The sequence below is a fragment of the Uranotaenia lowii genome, chromosome 2 (genome assembly GCF_029784155.1).
Source record: "Uranotaenia lowii strain MFRU-FL chromosome 2, ASM2978415v1, whole genome shotgun sequence".
Taxonomy (NCBI): Eukaryota; Metazoa; Arthropoda; class Insecta; order Diptera; family Culicidae; genus Uranotaenia; species Uranotaenia lowii.
Genome location: NC_073692.1, coordinates 410,460,130 through 410,480,705, shown reverse-complemented (window position 1 = coordinate 410,480,705; position 20,576 = coordinate 410,460,130). Strand labels below are relative to the sequence as shown.

The 20,576-nt window shown below is 35.3% G+C and overlaps 1 protein-coding gene across 3 annotated transcripts in view; it reads right to left on the bottom strand.

Moving 5' to 3' along the window:
- Window positions 1-20,576, bottom strand: part of LOC129749740 (SH3 and multiple ankyrin repeat domains protein 2) — a 598,094-nt gene that overhangs the window by 177,416 nt on the left and 400,102 nt on the right. For all 3 annotated transcript variants that reach the window (XM_055744799.1, XM_055744801.1, XM_055744800.1), the window contains 3 exons: window positions 17,318-17,486; window positions 16,397-16,591; window positions 5,553-5,619 (listed from right to left, as the gene is read on the bottom strand). In XM_055744799.1, coding sequence (XP_055600774.1) covers window positions 5,553-5,619; window positions 16,397-16,591; window positions 17,318-17,486 — 431 coding nt within the window. The remainder of the gene's footprint in view (window positions 1-5,552; window positions 5,620-16,396; window positions 16,592-17,317; window positions 17,487-20,576) is intronic.

Here is a 20,576-nt window from a genome sequence, read left to right as displayed (position 1 = left end):
GCATTCTTGCGGTGATAAAAAGAGGCAAAACCGAAGGATTGCGGAGTCCGATTTCGTAAGGCGAGGTACCGTTCTATACCTATCACGTAGATCATCTTGAAGCAATGGCCGTGACAGAGAAGCAGTATAAGTACTTTTTCGTGATCGTTGATGCCTTCACGAAGTTTGTGTGGGTCTACCGCAAGAAGCGATCCAAAAGTTGCGTTTGCAGAGTGAGCTCTTTGGAAATCCTCGACGGATCCTCAGTGACCGAGGTGCAGCGTTCACATCAAGTGTCTTCAAAGAGTATTGTGCATTGCAGAACATCGATCAAGTCGAAGTTACGATTGGAGAACCAAGAGGAAACGGCATAGTGGAACGAGTGAATTAAGTGGTATTGACCGTGCTCACGAAGTTGAGTGTTGACGATAAGTCGAAGTGGTGCAAGCATATTGGAAACATACAACGATGGATCGACGGTTGTTTCCACCAGAGTACCGGCTTTTTCCCATTTGAATCGATGTTTGAAGTTCAAATGCGACTTGAAGGTGATTTCCGATTGGTTGAACTGCTAGAAGAGATCAAGCTGGCACAGTTTGATGATCAACGACGCGACATCAGAGCCCGAGCAAGAGAATGGATTGAGAAGGCTCAAGAAGGTTCAATCCTGGACCCAGTGTGATGCTACTTGTCGTACAAAAGATCTTCAAGCGATACAAAAGATTCTGCCGACGACTTAGTCCACCTCGGTACCGGTAAAATAAGGCAAGAAAGTAGTTCATATCCGGCTCGAAGGACCATGTCAAAGTATTCTTCTTCAAAATCTTCTTTTTGGTCCACAAAAAAAAATTAAAAAAATCTATGTTCACAAGAGCTATGAGCGATTTGTGTAGCTCGGTCACCTTCAGAAGGCTGTCACTCCTTCGAATGTTTCTGTTCAGTGTTTGAAGCAAAAACTTCGACAAAACGAGCAAGATCGTTTAGGGAACACTTTCAAAAAATATTTTGTTGTGAATTTGAAACCATGTTGGACCTCGAAACCGCTTCGTTTGGTAATACAGCTGAGAAGAAATGAGGTCGACAGGATAATCTATTCCTGCAACACGATTTCGTCCACGAAGTTCATGATGTGTTGGATCTCAGACACACTTTTGATTAGAAGTTCCTCACCGGTAATTCGTCCAATTCGGTGCTTCTCTGAACCTTCTCACACACATGTGCTCGAATCTTAACAAACGATTTGTTGTATATTCAATTCTTCAAATTAATTGGCTTGTGGAATGAACGAAACTTTTAAACGACAAATTGTTAGTTACCGGTTATGATTTGCACAGTCATTTTCCCTGTAGCGTTAAGGGTCCTTCTATCACTTGCAAACTCTATCACCAACGATCAATTACTGAGTTCTTGTGGTCGAATGCAAAAAGGAACACTATTCATGTGGCACCCATCAATAAACAAATAAAAAAACAAAAATACCTCATACAGTTAGTCAGTTCTTCGAAAAGTGGAGCCGACAACCCTCGAGCAACGATAAGATATGTGGCGGTGTGTGGGCGGCATTCGATCGAATAAAATCGTATATCAATCGAAGCGCCGTCCTCTAAAACTCATCACTGAGGAATTGTTTTCCCATTTCCTTTGGGCAAAAATAAAACAGAATAAGCAACCATTTCGTAAATGATAACAATCAACTCCTAGTGATGGGGTGACTAAGAAATTGCTTTACAATCTAGTGGATCTTTCCTATAGCAGGTTGAGAATGTTATCAGAAAGGTATGGAACGGTCATCAAATTTGGCAATCAGATTTTTAAATGAATGTTGGATTTTCCGGTTTGATAATTGTAAAACGCAAATAAACATATCAGATTGATTCCATATAGGTAGTGTTTAATCCCATTGATGGAGCCACCATTCGCTTGATTGTTGACCAACGATGACAACGTCGACGACCTCCCACGTCGTCTTCATTCCAAGAAAGAGATAACAAGCGGACCTTTATCTTTCCGCTAGATTTTTTCGCCAGCTCCTCTCCAACTGATTGACTCAACGGCCAAATCAGGAATTTTTGCAAAGTAGGCTGTTTGTTGTTTTCTTTTTTTTTTTTGTTTTTGTATTCACAAACAAACCGCTTAGCCCGATTGAATTCTCAATGATGAGAGCGCTTCCTCGAGCTCTAGGCATCGCAGATGGACTCGAGGGAGGCCTACTTTGATTTCATTGATCCTTGGCAACGATATGGTTGCTATCGCGTTGGCTTCGAGAATGTTTATTCGACCTACTACTACTGCGCTACTTGTGCGGGGATCGATTTAGGCAAATAAAATATTGAAGAGGTTAATTGACTTAAGCAGATAATTTCCATGTTAAGTAGATCAAGTAGCCCACGGCTACTTTTTAATCAAATAAAATAATCCTCGAGATTATTGACTTAAACTGATAATTTTTCCATTTCGAGTGGTCGAAGAAGCCTACTGGCTACTTTATATCGAAAGAACAAATCATTCGAGATTGAGTGAAATTTAGAAAATTTCAACTAATTTAAATTGGATTTCGGTAACATTTTGAAATTCATCATTTTTCTTTCATCATCAATTTCTTGAACTCAATTTCATCATTTGAAAATTTAGCCACGTCATTTTTGTCATTTTGGTCATTTTGGTGATTTGAACATTTTTGTTATTTTTGTCATTTTTGTAATTTTTGTATTTTTTGTATTTTTTGTAATTTTTGTAATTTTTGTCTTTTTTGTCATTTTTGTCATTTTTGTCATTTTTTGTCATTTTTTGTCATTTTTGTCCTTTTTGTCATTTTTGTCATTTTTGTCCTTTTTGTCATTTTTGTCATTTTTGTCATTTTTGTCATTTTTGTCATTTTTGTCATTTTTGTCATTTTTGCCATTTTTGTCATTTTTGTCATTTTTGTCATTTTTGTCTTTTTTGTCATTTTTTGTCATTTTTGTCATTTTTGTCATTTTTGTCATTTTTGTCATTTTTGTCATTTTTGTCATTTTTGTCATTTTAGAATAATTTTAAATTTTTGTCAATTTGGTCATTTTTGTCATTTTTGTCATTTTTGTCATTTTTGTCATTTTTGTCATTTTTGTCATTTTTGTCATTTTTGTCATTTTTGTCATTTTTGTCATTTTTGTCATTTTTGTCATTTTTGTCATTTTTGTCATTTTTGTCATTTTTGTCATTTTTGTCATTTTTGTCATTTTTGTCATTTTTGTCATTTTTGTCATTTTTGTCATATTTGTCATTTTTGTCATTTTTGTCATTTTTGTCATTTTTGTCATATTTGTCATTTTTGTCATTTTTGTCATTTTTGTCATTTTTGTCATTTTTGTCATTTTTGTCATTTTTGTCATTTTTGTCATTTTTGTCATTTTTGTCATTTTTATCATTTTTGTCATTTTTGTCATTTTTGTCATTTTTGTCATTTTTGTCATTTTTGTCATTTTTGTCATTTTTGTCATTTTTGTCATTTTTGTCATTTTTGTCATTTTTGTCATTTTTGTCATTTTTGTCATTTTTGTCATTTTTGTCATTTTTGTCGTTTTTGCCATTTTTGCCATTTTTGTCATTTTTGTCATTTTTGTCATTTTTGTCATTTTTGTCATTTTTGTCATTTTTTGTCATTTTTGTCATTTTTGTCATTTTTGTCATTTTTGTCATTTTTGTCATTTTTGTCATTTTTGTCATTTTTGTCATTTTTGTCATTTTTGTCATTTTTGTCATTTCTGTCATTTTTGTCATTTTTGTCATTTTTGTCATTTTTGTCATTTTTGTCATTTTTGTCATTTGTGTCATTTTTGTCATTTTTGTCATTTTTGTCATTTTTGTCATTTTTGTCATTTTTGTCATTTTTGTCATTTTTGTCATTTTTGTCATTTTTGTCATTTTTGTCATTTTTGTCATTTTTGTCATTTTTGTCATTTTTGTCATTTTTGTCATTTTTGTCATTTTTGTCATTTTTGTCATTTTTGTCATTTTTGTCATTTTTGTCATTTTTGACATTTTTGTCATTTTTATCATTTTTATCATTTTTGTCATTTTTGTCATTTTGTCATTTTTGTCATTTTTGTCATTTTTGTCATTTTTGTCATTTTTGTCATTTTTGTCATTTTTGTCATTTTTGTCATTTTTTGTCATTTTTGTCATTTTTGTCATTTTTGTCATTTTTGTCATTTCTGTCATTTTTGTCATTTTTGTCATTTTTGTAATTTTTGTCATTTTTGTCATTTTGTCATTTTTGTAATTTTTGTAATTTTTTGTTAAATGTTTGATAGTTTTGTCATTTTTGTAATTTTTTTCATTTTTTATCATTTTTTCATTTGAGAAATTTTAGTAATTTCTCTGTTTTAATGACTTTCAGCTGTTTGTTTTTGTTTAAAATTTGTTTCACATTTATTTCACAAAAAAAACATGGAAATTAACAACATTTTGTTCTCTGATTTTTCAAAACAGTTATAAGATAGTCTTAGGCAACAATGAATATTTTTACCTTTTCTTTTGATGTTTTTGTCGATTTGCAAATTTTTTTGCCGATGGTAACATTCGAGGTTATATTTTTGTAACATTCAACGTTAAATAAGGAAATAGTTGAGAGTGGGCTTGAACTAAAAAAAAACAAAATGCCAAATATATAAGCCTAACTAGCTAAACTGAAAACAAACAAGTTTAATTCTCTTCTAGAAAATAAACAAACACAAATCAGTGAGTTGATTTCTAACATGTAAAAGTGAAAAAAACATGAAGTAGATGAAGAAAAGAACTATTGAAATATTGTTGATTTAGCCTGAGTAATAGAAGATGAACAACTACAATGCAGTGTTTTTTTTTCATTATTAAATTCTAAAATGCTAGCTGCGAAATAAAGTGCATCAACATTTAGCTTAAAGTAATTAAACACACAAAAACATATGAATTCTACGCACACAAATAGAAATGAGCTATAGAAAGCTTGTATGAATCGAGAATGATGACAAATGATATGTTGCATAATTTTTTTTTTTTCAAAATGCATTTGTGTGTATGGCAGCTTTTGTGAAATGTTGCACGCAAGTTTTTTTCAGCAAAATTAATGAAAATTGTATGCAAGTAATCGAAGAATGTTCATGTTGGAAATTGTTTCATGAGCCAAATAACAATAACAAAACAATTATAACAGGAAAAAAGTGTGAACAATAACAATGATGACGATGATGAGAGACTGGGATGCCGATGATAGAGCATTAAACGAACGATCAGAACCGAAAAAAAACTGAGCTAGAAAATTTGAGAGCATTAACAATTATGAAAATTCATATCAGGCTACATCTAGAGAGAAAAACAAATTTTTATTTAAGATAGAGATTTATTTTAAGCTGTGCGTGTGTATTTTGAATATTTTTTCATGTGTGAGCTGATTGAAGATATTTAATTTCTATTGAAAAAAAACTTCCGTTCAGTTCGTTTAAATTTTACCGGCAAATTTTTCCCGGTGTCACAATGAAAAACACCGGAAAAAATTCACTGATAATAACCATGCGACTTGTAATGTAATTTTTTTATAAATGTGTTCCACTTACCGATGTCTTCGCATTTGTAGTTCTGGATCATCTCGGCCAGCTCCAGATTGCCGGCAATGACGGCCACCTTCACAGGGAAAAAGTTTGTCGCAATTGATGAAATAAACGTAGGCAGGTTCCCCCAAAAGCAGCACGTCATTACGATTTTGTTGACGGTTTGTCGCATTTGATTTGGGATTTTCGTTTTACGAGAAAAAAGAAGGAAAAAAAAAACAACAAAACAGTCAATTAGTTAAACTCTTTCCGTTTTAAGTTTTTTTTTGTCGGCGCTTGAGGGATGATAATGATGTGACTTGTTTGTTTCTCGTTGATTTGATTTTTTGGCAAACATTTTTTTTCGCAAGTTGTTGTATGAGAATGTACGCAGTGTGCTGATGAGGTGGTAATTTGGACGAATGAATTTGGAGAAAATTAGAAGGAAAATGTGGATACTTTATGGACAGTATAGTTCAAAAGAGAGAGAAAACTCTAAACAGCATTATTCGGTGTAAATTTGTTGACAGAGTGATGATCCATCCATCTTCTCGTCTTAGATGGTTCGCTGACTGCCTACCTCATTACCATTTCATATTTAAATTTACAGCTAGGGAAATGTTTTTCCTTTGCACTAGTCACTAGTGTCAGTCAGTTGGAGCGCGGAAATGTCTGAGGCAGCAAAACTTATGTTCATACATACACTGCTGATGAGTGGTTTTAATGTTTTCTGTTTTTTTTTCTCGGTTTGCGAAATGATGGGTGCACGCTAATGATACTTTTCCCTCGTCTAGGTGTAGATACACAAACACGAAAGAAAAAAAACAGTGCGATGATAGGTTTAAATTTGATAGATAGTTTACAGGACGATGTGCAGCGAAAATTTTATGTACAATAATTGGGCAATACTTGATCATGACCCGAGTCGAAAATATACAAAAGTGGAGATTTTCACTCCGTTCGGTTGGTGACCTTTACTAGGAACCCATATCAAAAAAGACTTTCTATGTTGTCATTGAAAATTTTTCCAAATTGTTTTCAGGCTTTAAAGATTGTGACATTTAAACGAAATCGTTCTTCGAATAATCTAGATTGTAAAATTCAAGAAAATTATTCACAGGATTTTGATTCCGAAATTAATTATATAAATGATATCTTATTGGCGATGAAATAACTAGTACTTAGCCTTTAGGGGAAAATTAAGCTGGAAAAATATTTTATGAGTTTGTTGATAAATATTATTTTATTACTGATTCTTCTTTTGTTCTTAAATTTCAATCGAAATTACATAAGCAGAAAAAAGAATCGCTTTTAAGCGCAAACTCAACCGTTTTAAACATGATTTTTAATGCTAACTATTTGATATATTGACTATTATTTAGGTTGCCAGAATTATTAAAGCACCTATCCGGGCCGGACATTTGATTTCTTAATTGTTGACCAAAAATCCGGGCAATATCCAAGCAAAGGCCGGACTGGACCTTTTCAAATTTTGTATTAAATATCCGGGCAATCTGGCAACCTTAACCATTATGCTTGTGATTTAAAAAAAATCAGCTTATTACTTGCTTATTTAAGTGAATACAAAAGCTATAGAATGTCGAATTTGATTTAACCTTGAGTATCGTGTAGATATGCATTTTATCCCGTAAAGAAGAAGTTGGGGAAATAAGGCCATTACAAGCACCCGAGGGAAAATAGATAGTAGATAATCCACCATGGGTGCACGGACTCACCGCAGTTTCGCCAACGTATTTTCTGAATTGCAAACTTTTGAAAACTAGTAAGGCAGATCTGCAATGCAAATCACCACATACCCGACACCATAGCTTCGTGTGATCTGTTATAAAATGAAAGCAGTGTGAATGTATGTGCTAACACAACACAACACTAACACAACACAATAGTTGGTCTTGCGTGGTTCCACACAATTCTGTGTTTCGTATTTTGAAAATCTAAAGATGCCAAAATATGTTCAACTTTCCAATCAACGTTCAAAATTAGTTCTACTGTGACTGAAACAATCTTGATGGTTCATTGATTGAAAAATACCATTTTTACACCACTTTTTTCCATTTTTCAACTTTGAAATTTCTTAGGCATGACGTTAATTTTTCTGAGCATTTGGTAGCTGACTTACATATAATATTAACGGATTGTCTTAGCTAAATATAGTCTGATAGTCAAATTTGAGCTACATCATGAGGTTACAAAACCATACATTTTGTACAAATGGGTTGAGAAAAAAAATAGATAGCGATTTTAAGCGAGGAGTGTAAAATTGACACTTAAGATCCCAGAGATAGTTTTTTGCCTGGGCTTTAAGCAAATATATTGACCCCAGTCTTTTTCTCCATATAATGAAAAGGCGACAGCATCAGCAACCTATAGCGGACAAAATTGAAGCACTAATTCGAGAAATTCGTGTAACTTGTGATAGCGTGTATTCCGGACACGACTTAGTCAGGGATGCCAATCATAATAAAAAATGTACCTATTCCTGCACCAAAAAAAAATTTAGAAACTAGAACATATAAAATGATAAAACATGTTTTGAGAAAATATGTCTATGCCTTGAAAACATTTACCCACAAAATGTGTATTAGGGCAATTGTTTTCGGTTAATTTCTAAAACGGTTTCATTGTTGATCACTATATGCCCAATTGATTTGAAGATTTTGCTTGCGACGATATGTCATTTTCGAATCAAATAATTTTGAATTTAATAGTCTTATATCAGGAATGGAAAACAGAAAAAAAATTAAAAAAGCGCTCATATGTCAAGTTGGTCTGATAAAATCACCGACCAGTGAGCAGGTAACAATTTTTTTTTCATTAGAATGATCATTATGAAAACTTTCATTTAAGGCTTGAAAGAGTTTTGCATTAAACAGCGTTACAAATTTTACCAAACTGAGCATGCCTTATCTATAAAACAATAGTTTTGTTGATCTGGTTTGGTTCCGGCTCGAGTTTTTATCTTTAAATATAACAATTCTTTTCAAAAACCACTAAGTGGAAAGTTTTTCTCTATACTATATGGCGGATGAGTTATTTTTGTTGAACTGAAGCTAGTTAAACTTAATCAAAAAAGCCTATTGTGGACCGTAGTATATGAAAATTTGAAAGGTATGTGTTGGTTAGAGGCACTAAAAATAGATGTGAAAAACATTTTTCTACACCCATAGAAGAGGTTGCAAAAATCCAATGCCTATTTAGCATATCTCTGTGCCGATAATGCGCTGAAATGTGCACTGTGCCGAAAACGGTATGTTTGAAAAACCGTAACTGGCATAAGGACTCGGCTCCCAACCAAAATGATGACCACTACATTCAAGCGAAACAAGAAAAACCTATTCCTATTGGATAATTCATCCCAGAAACAAAAAAAATAAAAATTAAAACCACAGCGCCGTAGTGAGAATCGAACTCAAATTACCAATCATAGCGTCTTGCCAGACCGGCATTTTAACCAGTGTACTATTCAAGCTTCATGTAGGACGGGGGATATTTGTCATAGGCTTTCTGTCACCGATCAATCGAAAAAAACGCACAACGGCGGCTTCCCGGCGTTTGGCCTTCTTTCAATGCATTCCTTTGTCTTAAGATGGAAACGGGAAAGGGAACGGGAGTGAAGGAAACGGGAAACCCATTGAATGAGAACTGTGTTTGCTTACCGCCTGCTATTACATACACACGCTACATATACACAGCTGCTAAAGCCGGGCAGCTTGGCCGGTGCGTGGTTGTTTGCCGGTGAATTGAAGGAATGTTTTTTTTGTTGCTTTTACTGCATACACACGCACAGCTTGGCCGTGGTTTGCCGGTGCCAGTGGATTGAATTAGAAGGATATTTTTGTTGTTGCTTTTGCTACATTCACACGCACAGTGCTCGGTTCGCTGGCTGCCTGGTGTTGGCCGGTATTTATTTCCATCCTTCTTCGTCTTGTGATGCGATAGGGAGGGACGTGCAAATGTTTTTATTTTGTTTCTTTCAGACATACGCAATTCGGTTAACTTGGGAGATTAATGCCAGTGGGAGCAAATCGAATCAGCACCGGTCGCGTTATCTTCTTGTACCAATGATGCTATGTAATTGACTACACGCCATTGGCACAGAGGCTGAATTTTGGGTGTAAGAATTGATAAGAAATAAATTTTGAAAATATATGCACTGATGCATATGAATGTAACAAATAATATTTTTCTAACCAATTTAGCCATGAATGGGGTTTTTGACGATTTTTAATTAAAAATGTGGTGTTATTTTTATTTTGTGCTAGGTTTTTCTTGTTAGAATTAAGAAATTTCAACACAAATTGGCTAATCATCGTCAAAATATGAACTTGGTTTGACCATTTATCAAAGCTCTATCATAAATATAAAAAAAATATACACATTTTGTATTATAGAAAAAAATGGCCATTTGGATGGCCATTTTTTTCTATAATGCTCATAATTTTTTAACCAGGTTCTGAAATTGAATGATAACAATTGGTTGCCGAAGATCCGATACATTGGAGAGGCAAATTATCATAACTTTTTTGGTAAACACGTAAGCAAGTTTTCAAGTGCGGTCAAGTACAACGAACTTTCTGTTAATTTTCAAGTTTTTATTATGACTGTGGATTTGTCAAACTTGCACCCAAAATTCAGCCTCTGTGCCAATGGCGTGTAGTCAATTACATAGCATCATTGGTACAAGAAGATAACGCGATCGGTGCTGATTCGATTTGCTCCCACCGGCATTAATCTCCCAAGTTAACCGAATTGCGTATGTCTGAAAGAAACAAAATAAAAATGCTTTCACGTCCCTCCCTATCGCATCACAAGACGAAGAAGGATGGAAATAAATACCGGCCAACACCAGGCAGCCAGCGAACCTGTGCGTGTGAATGTAGCAAAAGCAACAATAAAAACATCCTTCTAATTCAATCCCTTCAATCCACCGGCAAACAACCACGGCCGAGCTGTGCGTGTGTATGCAGTAAAGCAACAACCAAAAAAACATTCCTTCAATTCAATTCGCCGGCAAACAACCACGGCTAAGCTGTGCGTGTGTATGTAGCAAAAGCATCCTTCAATTCACCGGCAAACAAGCACCGGCCAAGCTGCCCGGCTTTAGCAGCTGTGTATATGTAGCGTGTGTATGTAATAGCAGGCAGTAAGCAAAGCACAGTTCTCATTCAATGGGTTTCCCGTTCCTCCACTCCCGTTTCCTTTCCCGTTTCCAACGCAAGACAAATGAATACCTTGAAAGGAGGCCAAACGCCGGGAAGCCACTGTCGTGCGTTTCTTTTGTGATTGATCGGTGGCAGAATGCCTATGACAAATATCCCTCTTCCTGCATGAAGCTCAAATAGTACACTGGTTAAGATGTCGGTCTGGCAAGACCATATGGTTAGTGATTTGAGTTCGATTCTCCCTACGGGCGCTGTGGTTTATATTTTTATTTTCTTGTTTCTGGGATGAATTATCCAATAGGAACGAAATCCCATAAAATGTTTTTCTTGTTTTGCTTGAATGTAGTGGTCATGCATCATTTTAGTTGGGAGCCGAGTCCTTATGCCAGTTACGGTTTTTCAAACATATCATCTTCGGCACAGTGCACATTTCAGCGCATTATCGGCACAGAGATGTGCTAAATAGGCATTGGATTTTTGCAACCTCTTCTATGGGTGTGAATGTGGATTTGAGGAACTTCAGACCAAGGTTTTTTGAGAAAGGTTATCTTAACTGTCAAATCGTACGTAATCAACCATATTGAAAAAAGTTTTGACAGCCGGCTGAAGTGTTTACGGAAAAGGGGTCCAGGGATGCCAGGTGTTAAAGATAAAAAATCTGAAAAATTTGGATATGTCTGCACACAAGCAAAGAACACAAATTTGGTATCGAAAAAAGAGGTTGCCTTTTTTTGCTTTATTGATAAGAAACAAAAACCGAAAAAGGTTAATCAGGACAGTTTCCGTACAAAATATTTCTGTCAAATTTAGCTTTTTCATTTTTCCGTGATGTCTCTATTCCCTCTATTTTACTGTAACTCAAAACAGACTATTTTACCACGTATCATTGGTATCTTACAAAAAAAAAAGATGTAACAAATGATCGGTGAAACAAATATCAATGCACACAAGCAAGATTTCATTTATTATCTAGAAACACTTATATTAATTTCTAAATTCAATATTGTAAAGTCCAAAAATCCGTGTACTCTAACTACTCTGAGCAAAAATCAGGGCAAATTTGTGTCTGAGGAATCTCTTGAGGACTGGTCAGTCTGTCTTTTACAAACAAGGCATCTGGCATCCCAGCTAGCCAGCTGTCAAAATTTCGCCTCGTTTCTACTCCTTCGCCGCATCCAACCCTCGTCTACTTTTTGCCAAAGTGATTACACCTTACTTTAGCCACTTTGCTTCAGACATGAGTCTTTCGAATAAATTGAAAGATGTTTAGCAATCAATAAAACTTGCGCTTGAAAATTCTGGAAGGCTGGTGCGAATTTAGAATTGGATAGAGATTAATCATAGTTAAAACACATATTTTTTCTTTTGCACAATAAAAAAAACTTTTAAATCTCTAACGAGCATAAATCAACATAAATCCTTCCCCTATAATTGATTATGATTATAATTAAATTTTCCCCAAAATTTTCAACAAATAGTACCTACGTAAATTAAAAAAAAAAGTGATGAAAATTTATGCGGACGGCATTCATGAACAACACTTTTTACGATTGTCCAACAAAGGTGCCAGGTGGTTTTGTAAAAAAATAAGGACACCGCGAAGAAAAAAATCTGAATTTTCCAGGCACCAATACAATCCATAAACAATGAAGAAATACATGTACTGTAAATGCTTTTATATATTCAATAAAAGTGAGCATCGTCTTGGCTAGAATGCAGCTCATTTCGGAAAACACCATTTAAAATCATCTGAACCAAAGATTACCATACGTAAAATATGTTTAACTATTTTATTACACATTTTTTATCATAACTTAACTATAAATTCGATCCTTGTTTAGATGTTTACTTTTAAATCAGGTCATATCAGGACATTTTAAGACCAATTGTCGAAATTCAGGACAATTTGAGGTTTTTTTTTCCAAAAATCAGGACAGTTTTTCGAAAATCAGAATTGCTGTATGCATGGGACTGTGTGTATGGGATGAATTAACCAAAGAGGCTTAAAATTCTAAATAAAACAACAAAAGAAACAGAAAATCAGGACAAATCCTTAAAAATCAGGACATCTGGCATCACTGACAAAACTCCAAAAAATTCACAGTGTCATACAAGGAAAATAAACAAAGGGTAAAATTTACCGAGATAGCAAGGTGAACGCTCGTGTAACCCGAAAAGGTAAATTTCTACCTCTTTGAGGTGAAACTCACCTCATAGCGAAGCAAAGTTTACTTGAATCGAGCTAAAAATAGAAGATACAATTCACCTAGAAAAACGCTAAATTATAGCCAGGTACTTAATTCCTTGTAGCGAGAATAAATGTACCTGAATAGAATGGAGTAAAATGGTACAATTCATCTAGAAAAAAAAGTACCTTCTACCTCGTAGTGAGGTGAAGTTTACCTGCCTTGAGCTGAATAGAAAAAGGTAAATCCAAAAAAGTTACCTCTTTCACAAGCATATCTATTGAGGTTATTGACATTCGCCAATTTGTCTACCAATTTCAAGAAGACCAAAGGAAAGGATCATCTGGCCCGATCGTCACGAGCAAGTTGGGACGAAAGCTACGTTTGTTAGCTTGATCTGGTTTCTCGTTTGAAATACGGCGGCAGGTAAGCCATTCAGTCAGTTTTAATTCAGCTCCAGTGTTTTAAGTGCTTTATTTTTTTTTCAGATTGTTCGTTATCATAATCAAAAAAGAATCCGGTCAAATGTACAGCCCGCTGTCAGTACAAAATTGAGGTACTCCTGTCCTTCCCATTGAACGTCATTAGAGTGCATACAAATTTGATTGATTCGTTACTTTTATAATATACTGATAATAAATTCTCCCATTCAAGGTATGAATAAAAACATGATTGAAATGATTTTTTCATTTCTAAATTGAACTATTCTTTTGATAAAACCAAATGAAACAACCATTTACCTTTTTGCAAGGAGAATAAAAACAACGGTACAAATTATCATTTCACTAGGTAAGTGAGAAAAAAGTAGAATCTATCATTTTTCAAAATTAAAATTAAAAGATAAAAGTTACGTGAATGAAAAAAGATAAAATTTACCGAAAAAAGGATGGAAAAAATTTACCCCTGCTTCTCGGTAAATTTCATCTTTTTTTTATTTTCCGTGTACTTCCATTTTTTAGTGGTGTATATATGCTTTAAGGTAAGGTTGCCAGAATTTTTTTCACTACCATCCGGGCCTAGCAATTCCGGGCATTTTTTCAAAAAAAAACCTGGCAAAATCCGGGCATGGATTTCAATTTTTCAAATCCAAAAACCGGGCAAAAACCGGGCAAAATTTAGGTGTTATTATATATAAAAGCAAAGAAAAAATGTAAAAAAATCGAAATTAATATTTTAATAATGTAATTGCAGATTTCCAACAACTTTTTGGAACACTTAAATATTTAAAGGTTCATAAAAGTAAATCAGCGAAATTATTTGAAACAACCGTTGAAAATTTCCATACCGATAATCGATTTTGCTGAAACTTACTCAAAAACTTTGATTTTTTTTTTGGTTTCTTTGTGAAAATTGTGAAAAAATCCGGGCAATATCCGGACTTTTTTCACGATATCCGGGCAACCGGGCCGGACCGGACTTTCTCGAAATTTTTCATCAAATATCCGGGCAAACCCGGATAAAACCGGGCAATCTGGCAAGCTTACTTTAAGGGAGCGTCCATAAAAAGTAATGATGCAAAATGATTTCATGAATTCAGAAGAATTGGGGTGGCAAAAGAATTTTTGTTTTATCTGGATGCGCCTGAATTAAGTCACAACCAAGGTTGCCGAAAAAAAAATTCTGCGTTTTTTTAGGAAAAACAATTCTGACTTTCTGTAAATTTACTCAAAAATTCTGTGATGGTTTTCTGTGATGAAAATAGCATTATTCCATGAAAAAGTCATAAACAATTCAGTTCTTTTTACATTTTACTTGAGAAAAAGCTATCAACATTACTAATAATATTATGTTTATCCGAAACCAAATAATCAATCCAAAATTTATGTTGACATACAAATTTTATTTTTGAGGATACGTACAAAATTAAAAAAAAAAAAAAACAATGAAATCTGTGAACATTTCCAAAATTCTGTGTTTTGTGACACAGATTCTATGATGAAAATTTGCTCAAAATTCTGAGATATTATAGATTTCTATATGATTTCAGCAACCTTGTTGTTGTGACCACAACCCGCCAAACTTCTATAACTTAGTGTCAAATTCCCACTCAAGAGCGGATGAGGGTTGAGCAAAAACCCCAAGACACGGGACGGAGGACAAATTCATTATTTAGCTTTTATGAACGTTTTTGTACAAAAAAAAGTTAACAAAACTTTTTTTGAACGTTTTTGTACAAAAAAAAAGGTAAACAAAACTGATGTTTGGAAAAAAAAGAGCAAGCTCGAATAAATAATCTTCAAAAATGTGTACGAAATTTTGAAAATAAATACGTTAAAAATTGAATTGAAACGGTGCAATCTATTGCGCCGTTCAAATCATATTAAAATTGTCCAGTTTTCGAAAAGGCGTAGTCGCATAAGGATTCATAATTTTTTAAATCAATATCTCAGTGAAATGAATGGCTTCTATCTGTTGCTAGATAAATGCAATAAGAGATACTTTTGACTAGGCAAAATTTCACTTTAATTATTTTTATACTGCAGAAGCAGTCAAAAGAATTCAAAGCTTTGGAATGATTTTAAAAAAAGACTAAAGCTACGTTAATTTTTTTTCTCAGTTTGGTTTTTACAGTACTTTGTGGTGAGTTTGGAGACATCTGGTGGTCAAGCCAAAGAACAAAAATTGATACAAAAGACTTTGAAATTTTTATACAAGTTTCGTGGGCTAGCTTGTACGTCTGTTCTCTATTCCGCTAATTAATGTTTTTAACACAATAAATACTTTCGGGTTTGAAGTTGAAACAAACATTGATTGTATTTCTTATAATTGGCATGACATCGTGTTGTAATTACTTCTTCGAATAGACACAATTACCACCCCCATTCATCATACCCGAATGCTGTATGGAGAAGACAGAAAAAAATCTCGTTCTTCTTTTGGCTCAAATGAATTTTTGTACAGGTAAATTGGGTTGGTTTTCCGAAACGCCATTCATACAAATCAGAACCATTGTTAGTGCCGTCTCCGTTTCCACATTCCGGAACGTGATCCCGGGGAAGTTTTTGCAAAAATTGCACAAAATGCTGTTCTGAGCTGTTGCCGTTATTATTAGGGTTGGTTCGAAAAAATGGAATTTCTTAGAAGGATGCTGCTAAAAACCGTTGAAGCGTACAGGGACAAATTGGAAAGGACGCACACGTAGATACATGAAGCAGTCGGTAAAAACACACATCTATCGGCATTGGATTGGAAACAAACAAATCTCTTAAAATACATCCTCTCAGCGCTTTTCAGAAAAAAATATACTGTGAGTGGGTTGTTGTTGGGTGAGTAAGGAGAACAGGAGAACTTTTGCGAAGAATGCAATCATCGAATGGCTACACGAGAAGGTGGAAAAAATGTGTTTAAGGGGGTGAAAAGGTATTTTTCTGCTGTTCCTTAAACCATAAACTTGCTATCATTGTTGTGTAGTGAGGAAAGGAAAGTTTTGTTTCGATTTTTTTTTCGTGTGTGTCTCTGGAGAAAATACAACAAGTACTTAAGAGTAGAAAGAAAATACTACCTGGTACGGTGTCTGATTGGCATAGTTTAGGGCGCCCCGGTTGGCACCCCGAAAGAGAAGCATTCTAGCGCAAGCCTCCTGATTGTTAACAGCGCAAACATGCAGCGGCGTATTGCCGGAAGCGTTCTGCCCATCCATATCCGCACCGTAGAACAGCAGATGCTCTAGGTGGTGCACTAACCCGTTCCGACAAGCCTACAAACATCACGGTTTTTTTTTGTTTGGTTTTTGTTTTGTTTTGGAATTGTAAAGATGGAGGTTGGTTGGGGGTTTTTTTTATCCAGTAGGTTGGTATGCGTGTTTCCAGGTCAAGTATTGTTTTGTTTTGTTTTTAGTAGTCGTGTTTGGACAACAATAGTGGATGAAGTTACAATAGAGATGTTTTGGGTTAGGAAATCAGTGTTTTGTTGTTGAGAGTAGTCGTTTTTTCCGAATGAAAAATCGTAGGAACAGAGTAGGGAGAAGAGAAAAAAAGAGAAGAAAAAAGAGAATCATTAGAATACTTATCCAAAGATTTCTAGAAAAAAACGCAACTATCCGTAATCATATTTTACTTTAGTCTAGGCCAGGAACTGGAGTCTCTTTTTTCTTGGAGAAGGTTCACACCGATCGATGATTATTGTTTTCATAGTCTGATCAAACCTAAACACCTCAAAAGAAAATGAAAATCTACAAGTCAAATCCTTCTCCAAATAGTACAACTAGTCATTTTGTAACACTTCTCAAAACAAATGAATCATTTCGTTGGTTAAATTTTTAAAAAATTGTTTTACTCCCAGTCACCTTAAATATTAAAAATCAAACTAATCTACAGTAAGATAATCATTCGCTACCTTCAACCTAGATCTAGTAGCCTACTCAAATTTTCAAGTTAAATCTAAATTGAACACACACAAAACAAAATGTCTCGATCGAAGTTACCTGGTGGACTTCCTGCCAGCCCTGGCTGTCTTGGATGCCGAGGGTGGCGTGGTCATGAAGAAGGATTTCGCAGATTTTGGAATCGGTTCGCCGCGTCACCGATAGGTAAACGGGCGTCAGGTTTTTGGTATCCCGGTAGTTTGGCGAGGCGCCCAGTTCCAGCAGGGTGCTGTGGAAGGAAAAAAAGGAAAAAAGCGATGCATTAAAATATAATATTTTGAAGTTGGTTAACGAAAAAAAAAATTATTTTTGAAAAGATTTGGAAAGATTGCTTTACAGATATTTTTAACCTAAAGTAGGCTTTGAACGTTTTTTTTCACATTCTTTTTTTGCTATACCGTTCGTTCACTCGCCTTCTTTTCCTCCACTCGGAAAGGATCACCAGCCGAGAGAATATCGTGCTAGCATATATAGGCTACACATCTCCCCCTACACAAAAAAACAGAAACAATTATTTGTAAAATTTTGAAATGAGAATCTGCAAACACACGGATACAAAATTTCTTTTTCTCCATTCATTAATTAAACAATTTCTGTAAGCGCAGTTTACATTTCTTTGTGCTTATTCATGTCAACATTTAAATTTTTTGTTCTCATTGTAATAATCAGCTGAGGCTGATGACTCCCAGGACTGCATTCCCCGTTAAATCTTTTGTTTCAATGCGTACTCTGAATCAGTTCATTTTCATCAAAGTTTTAGAAAACTGTCGAACAATGTATCTAATATATTTAGAAGAAAACTTGCTCATAACACTCAAATATCACGGTATTTTTATTTCTTCTACCATTCGCAAACTTTCTTCAATTCTTGCTTTCTCATATTAAAATGACCCTGGTCATCCTGCTTCTGAAAAATTTCACTGGTTAAAAAAACCATCAAAGAACCTTCATGTTGGTCCTCCCGATCCATCGAAAATTCATAAAGTGAACCTCCAGAACACTATTCATGTTGGTCCTCCCAATCCAACACATAAAATGAATCTTCAGAATATTGTTCATGTTGGTCCTCCCGATCCAACGTAAATTCATAAAGTGGACTTTCAGAACATTCCTTAAGTTGGGCCTCCCGATCCAAGGCAAATTCATAAAGTGAACCTTCAGAATGTACTTTATGTTGGTCCTCCCGATTCAAGGCAAATTTTATAAGGGAACCTTCAGAACACTCTTCGAATTGGTCCTTCCAATCTAACGCTAATTCATAAAGTGAACCTTCAAAACACTGTTCATATTGGTCCTCCCGATCCAACTCAAGTCCATAAAGTGAACCATAAGAACGCTCTTCAGGTTGGTCCTCCCGATCAAACGCAAATTCATAAAGTAAACTTCAGAACACTCTTCACATTGGTCCTCCCAATTCAACGCAAATTCATAAAGTGAACCTTCAAAACACTCTTCATGTTGTTCGTCCCGATCCAACATAAATTCATAAAGTGAATCTTCAGAACACTCTTCAAGTTGGTCCTCTCGATCCAACGTTAATCCATAAATCGAACCTTCAGAACACTGTTCAAGTTGGTCCTCACGATCCAATACAAATTCATAAAATGAACCTTCAGAACACTCTTCAAGTTGGTCCTCTCGATCCAACGTTAATTAAAAAAAAAGAATCTTCAGAACACTCTTCATGTTGGTTCTCCCGATCCAACGCAAATTCATAAAGTGAACCTTCAGAACACTCTTCATGTTGGTCCTCCTGATCCCACGCAAATTAAAAAAGTGACCCTTCAGACACTCTTCATGATGGTCCTCCCGATCCAACGCAAAGTCATAAAGTTAACCATAAGAATACTCATCAAGTTTGTCCTCCCGATCCAACGCAAATTGTAAAGTGAACCTTCAGAACATTCTTCATGTTGGTCCTTCCGATCCAACGCAAATTTATAAAATAAACCTTCAAAACACTCCTCATGTTGGTCCTCTCGATCCAACGCAAATTCATAAAGTGAACCTTCAGAACACTTTTCATGTTGGTCCTCCCAACGCAACGCAAATTCATAAAGATGGTCCTCCCGATCCACCGTCCATTCCTAAAGTGAACAATCAGAAAACTCTTTATGTTAGTCCTCCCGATCAAACCAGAATTCATAAAGTGAACTTTCAGAACACCCTTCAATTTTGTCCTCCCGATCAAACCAGAATTCATAAAGTGAACCTTCAGAACACTCTTCAAGTTGGTCCTTCTGATCAAACGCAAATTCATAAAGTGAACCTTCAGAATACTCTTCATGTTGGTCCTCCCGATCCAACGTAAAATCATAACGTTAATTTTCAGAACACTGCCCATGTTGGTCCTCCCGATCCAACGCAAATTCATAAAATAAACCTTCAAAACACTCCTCAAATTGGTCCTCCCGATCCAACGCAAATTCATAAAGTGAACCTTCAAATCACTCTCCATGTTGGTCCTCCCAATCCAAATTAATAAATTGACCCTTCGGAACACTCTTTAAGTTGGTCCTCCCGATCCAACGCAAATTCATAAAGTGAACCTTCAGAAAACTCTTCATGTTGGTCCTCCCGATCCAACATAAATTCATAGAGTGAACCTTCAGAACACTCTTCAAGTTGGTCCTCTCGATCCAACTTAAATTAATAAAGTGAACCTTCCGAACACTTTTCATGTTGGTCCTTCCGATCCAACGAAAAATCCTTAAAGTGAACCGTCAGAACACTCTTCATGTTGGTCCTCCCGATCTAAAATAAATTCCTAAAGTGAACCTTCAGAACACTCTTCATGTTGGCCCTCCCGATCCAACGTAAATTCCTAAAGTGAACCTTCAGAATACTCTTTATGTTGGCCCTCCCGATCCAACGTACATTCATAAAATGAACCTTCAGAACACTCGTCATGTTGGTCCTCCCAATCCAACATAAACTCATAAAGTGAACCTTCAGAACACTCTTCATGTTGGTCCTCCCGATCCGACGAAAATTTATAAAATGAACCTCTAGAACACTGTTCATGTTGGTCCTCCCAATCCCACGAAATTTTACAAAGTGAACACTCTGAAAGATGGTCCTTCCGATCCAACGAAAAATCCTTAAACCTTAAGAACACTCTTCATGTTGGTCCTCCCGATTCACCGTAAATTCATGAAGTGAACTTTCAGAACACTCTTCATGTTGGTCATCCCGATCCAACGTAAATTCATAAAGTTAACCATCAGAACACTCTTCATAATGGTCCTCCCGATCCAACGCAAATTCATAAAGTGAATCTTCAGATCATTCTTCATGTTGGTCCTCCCGATCCAACGTT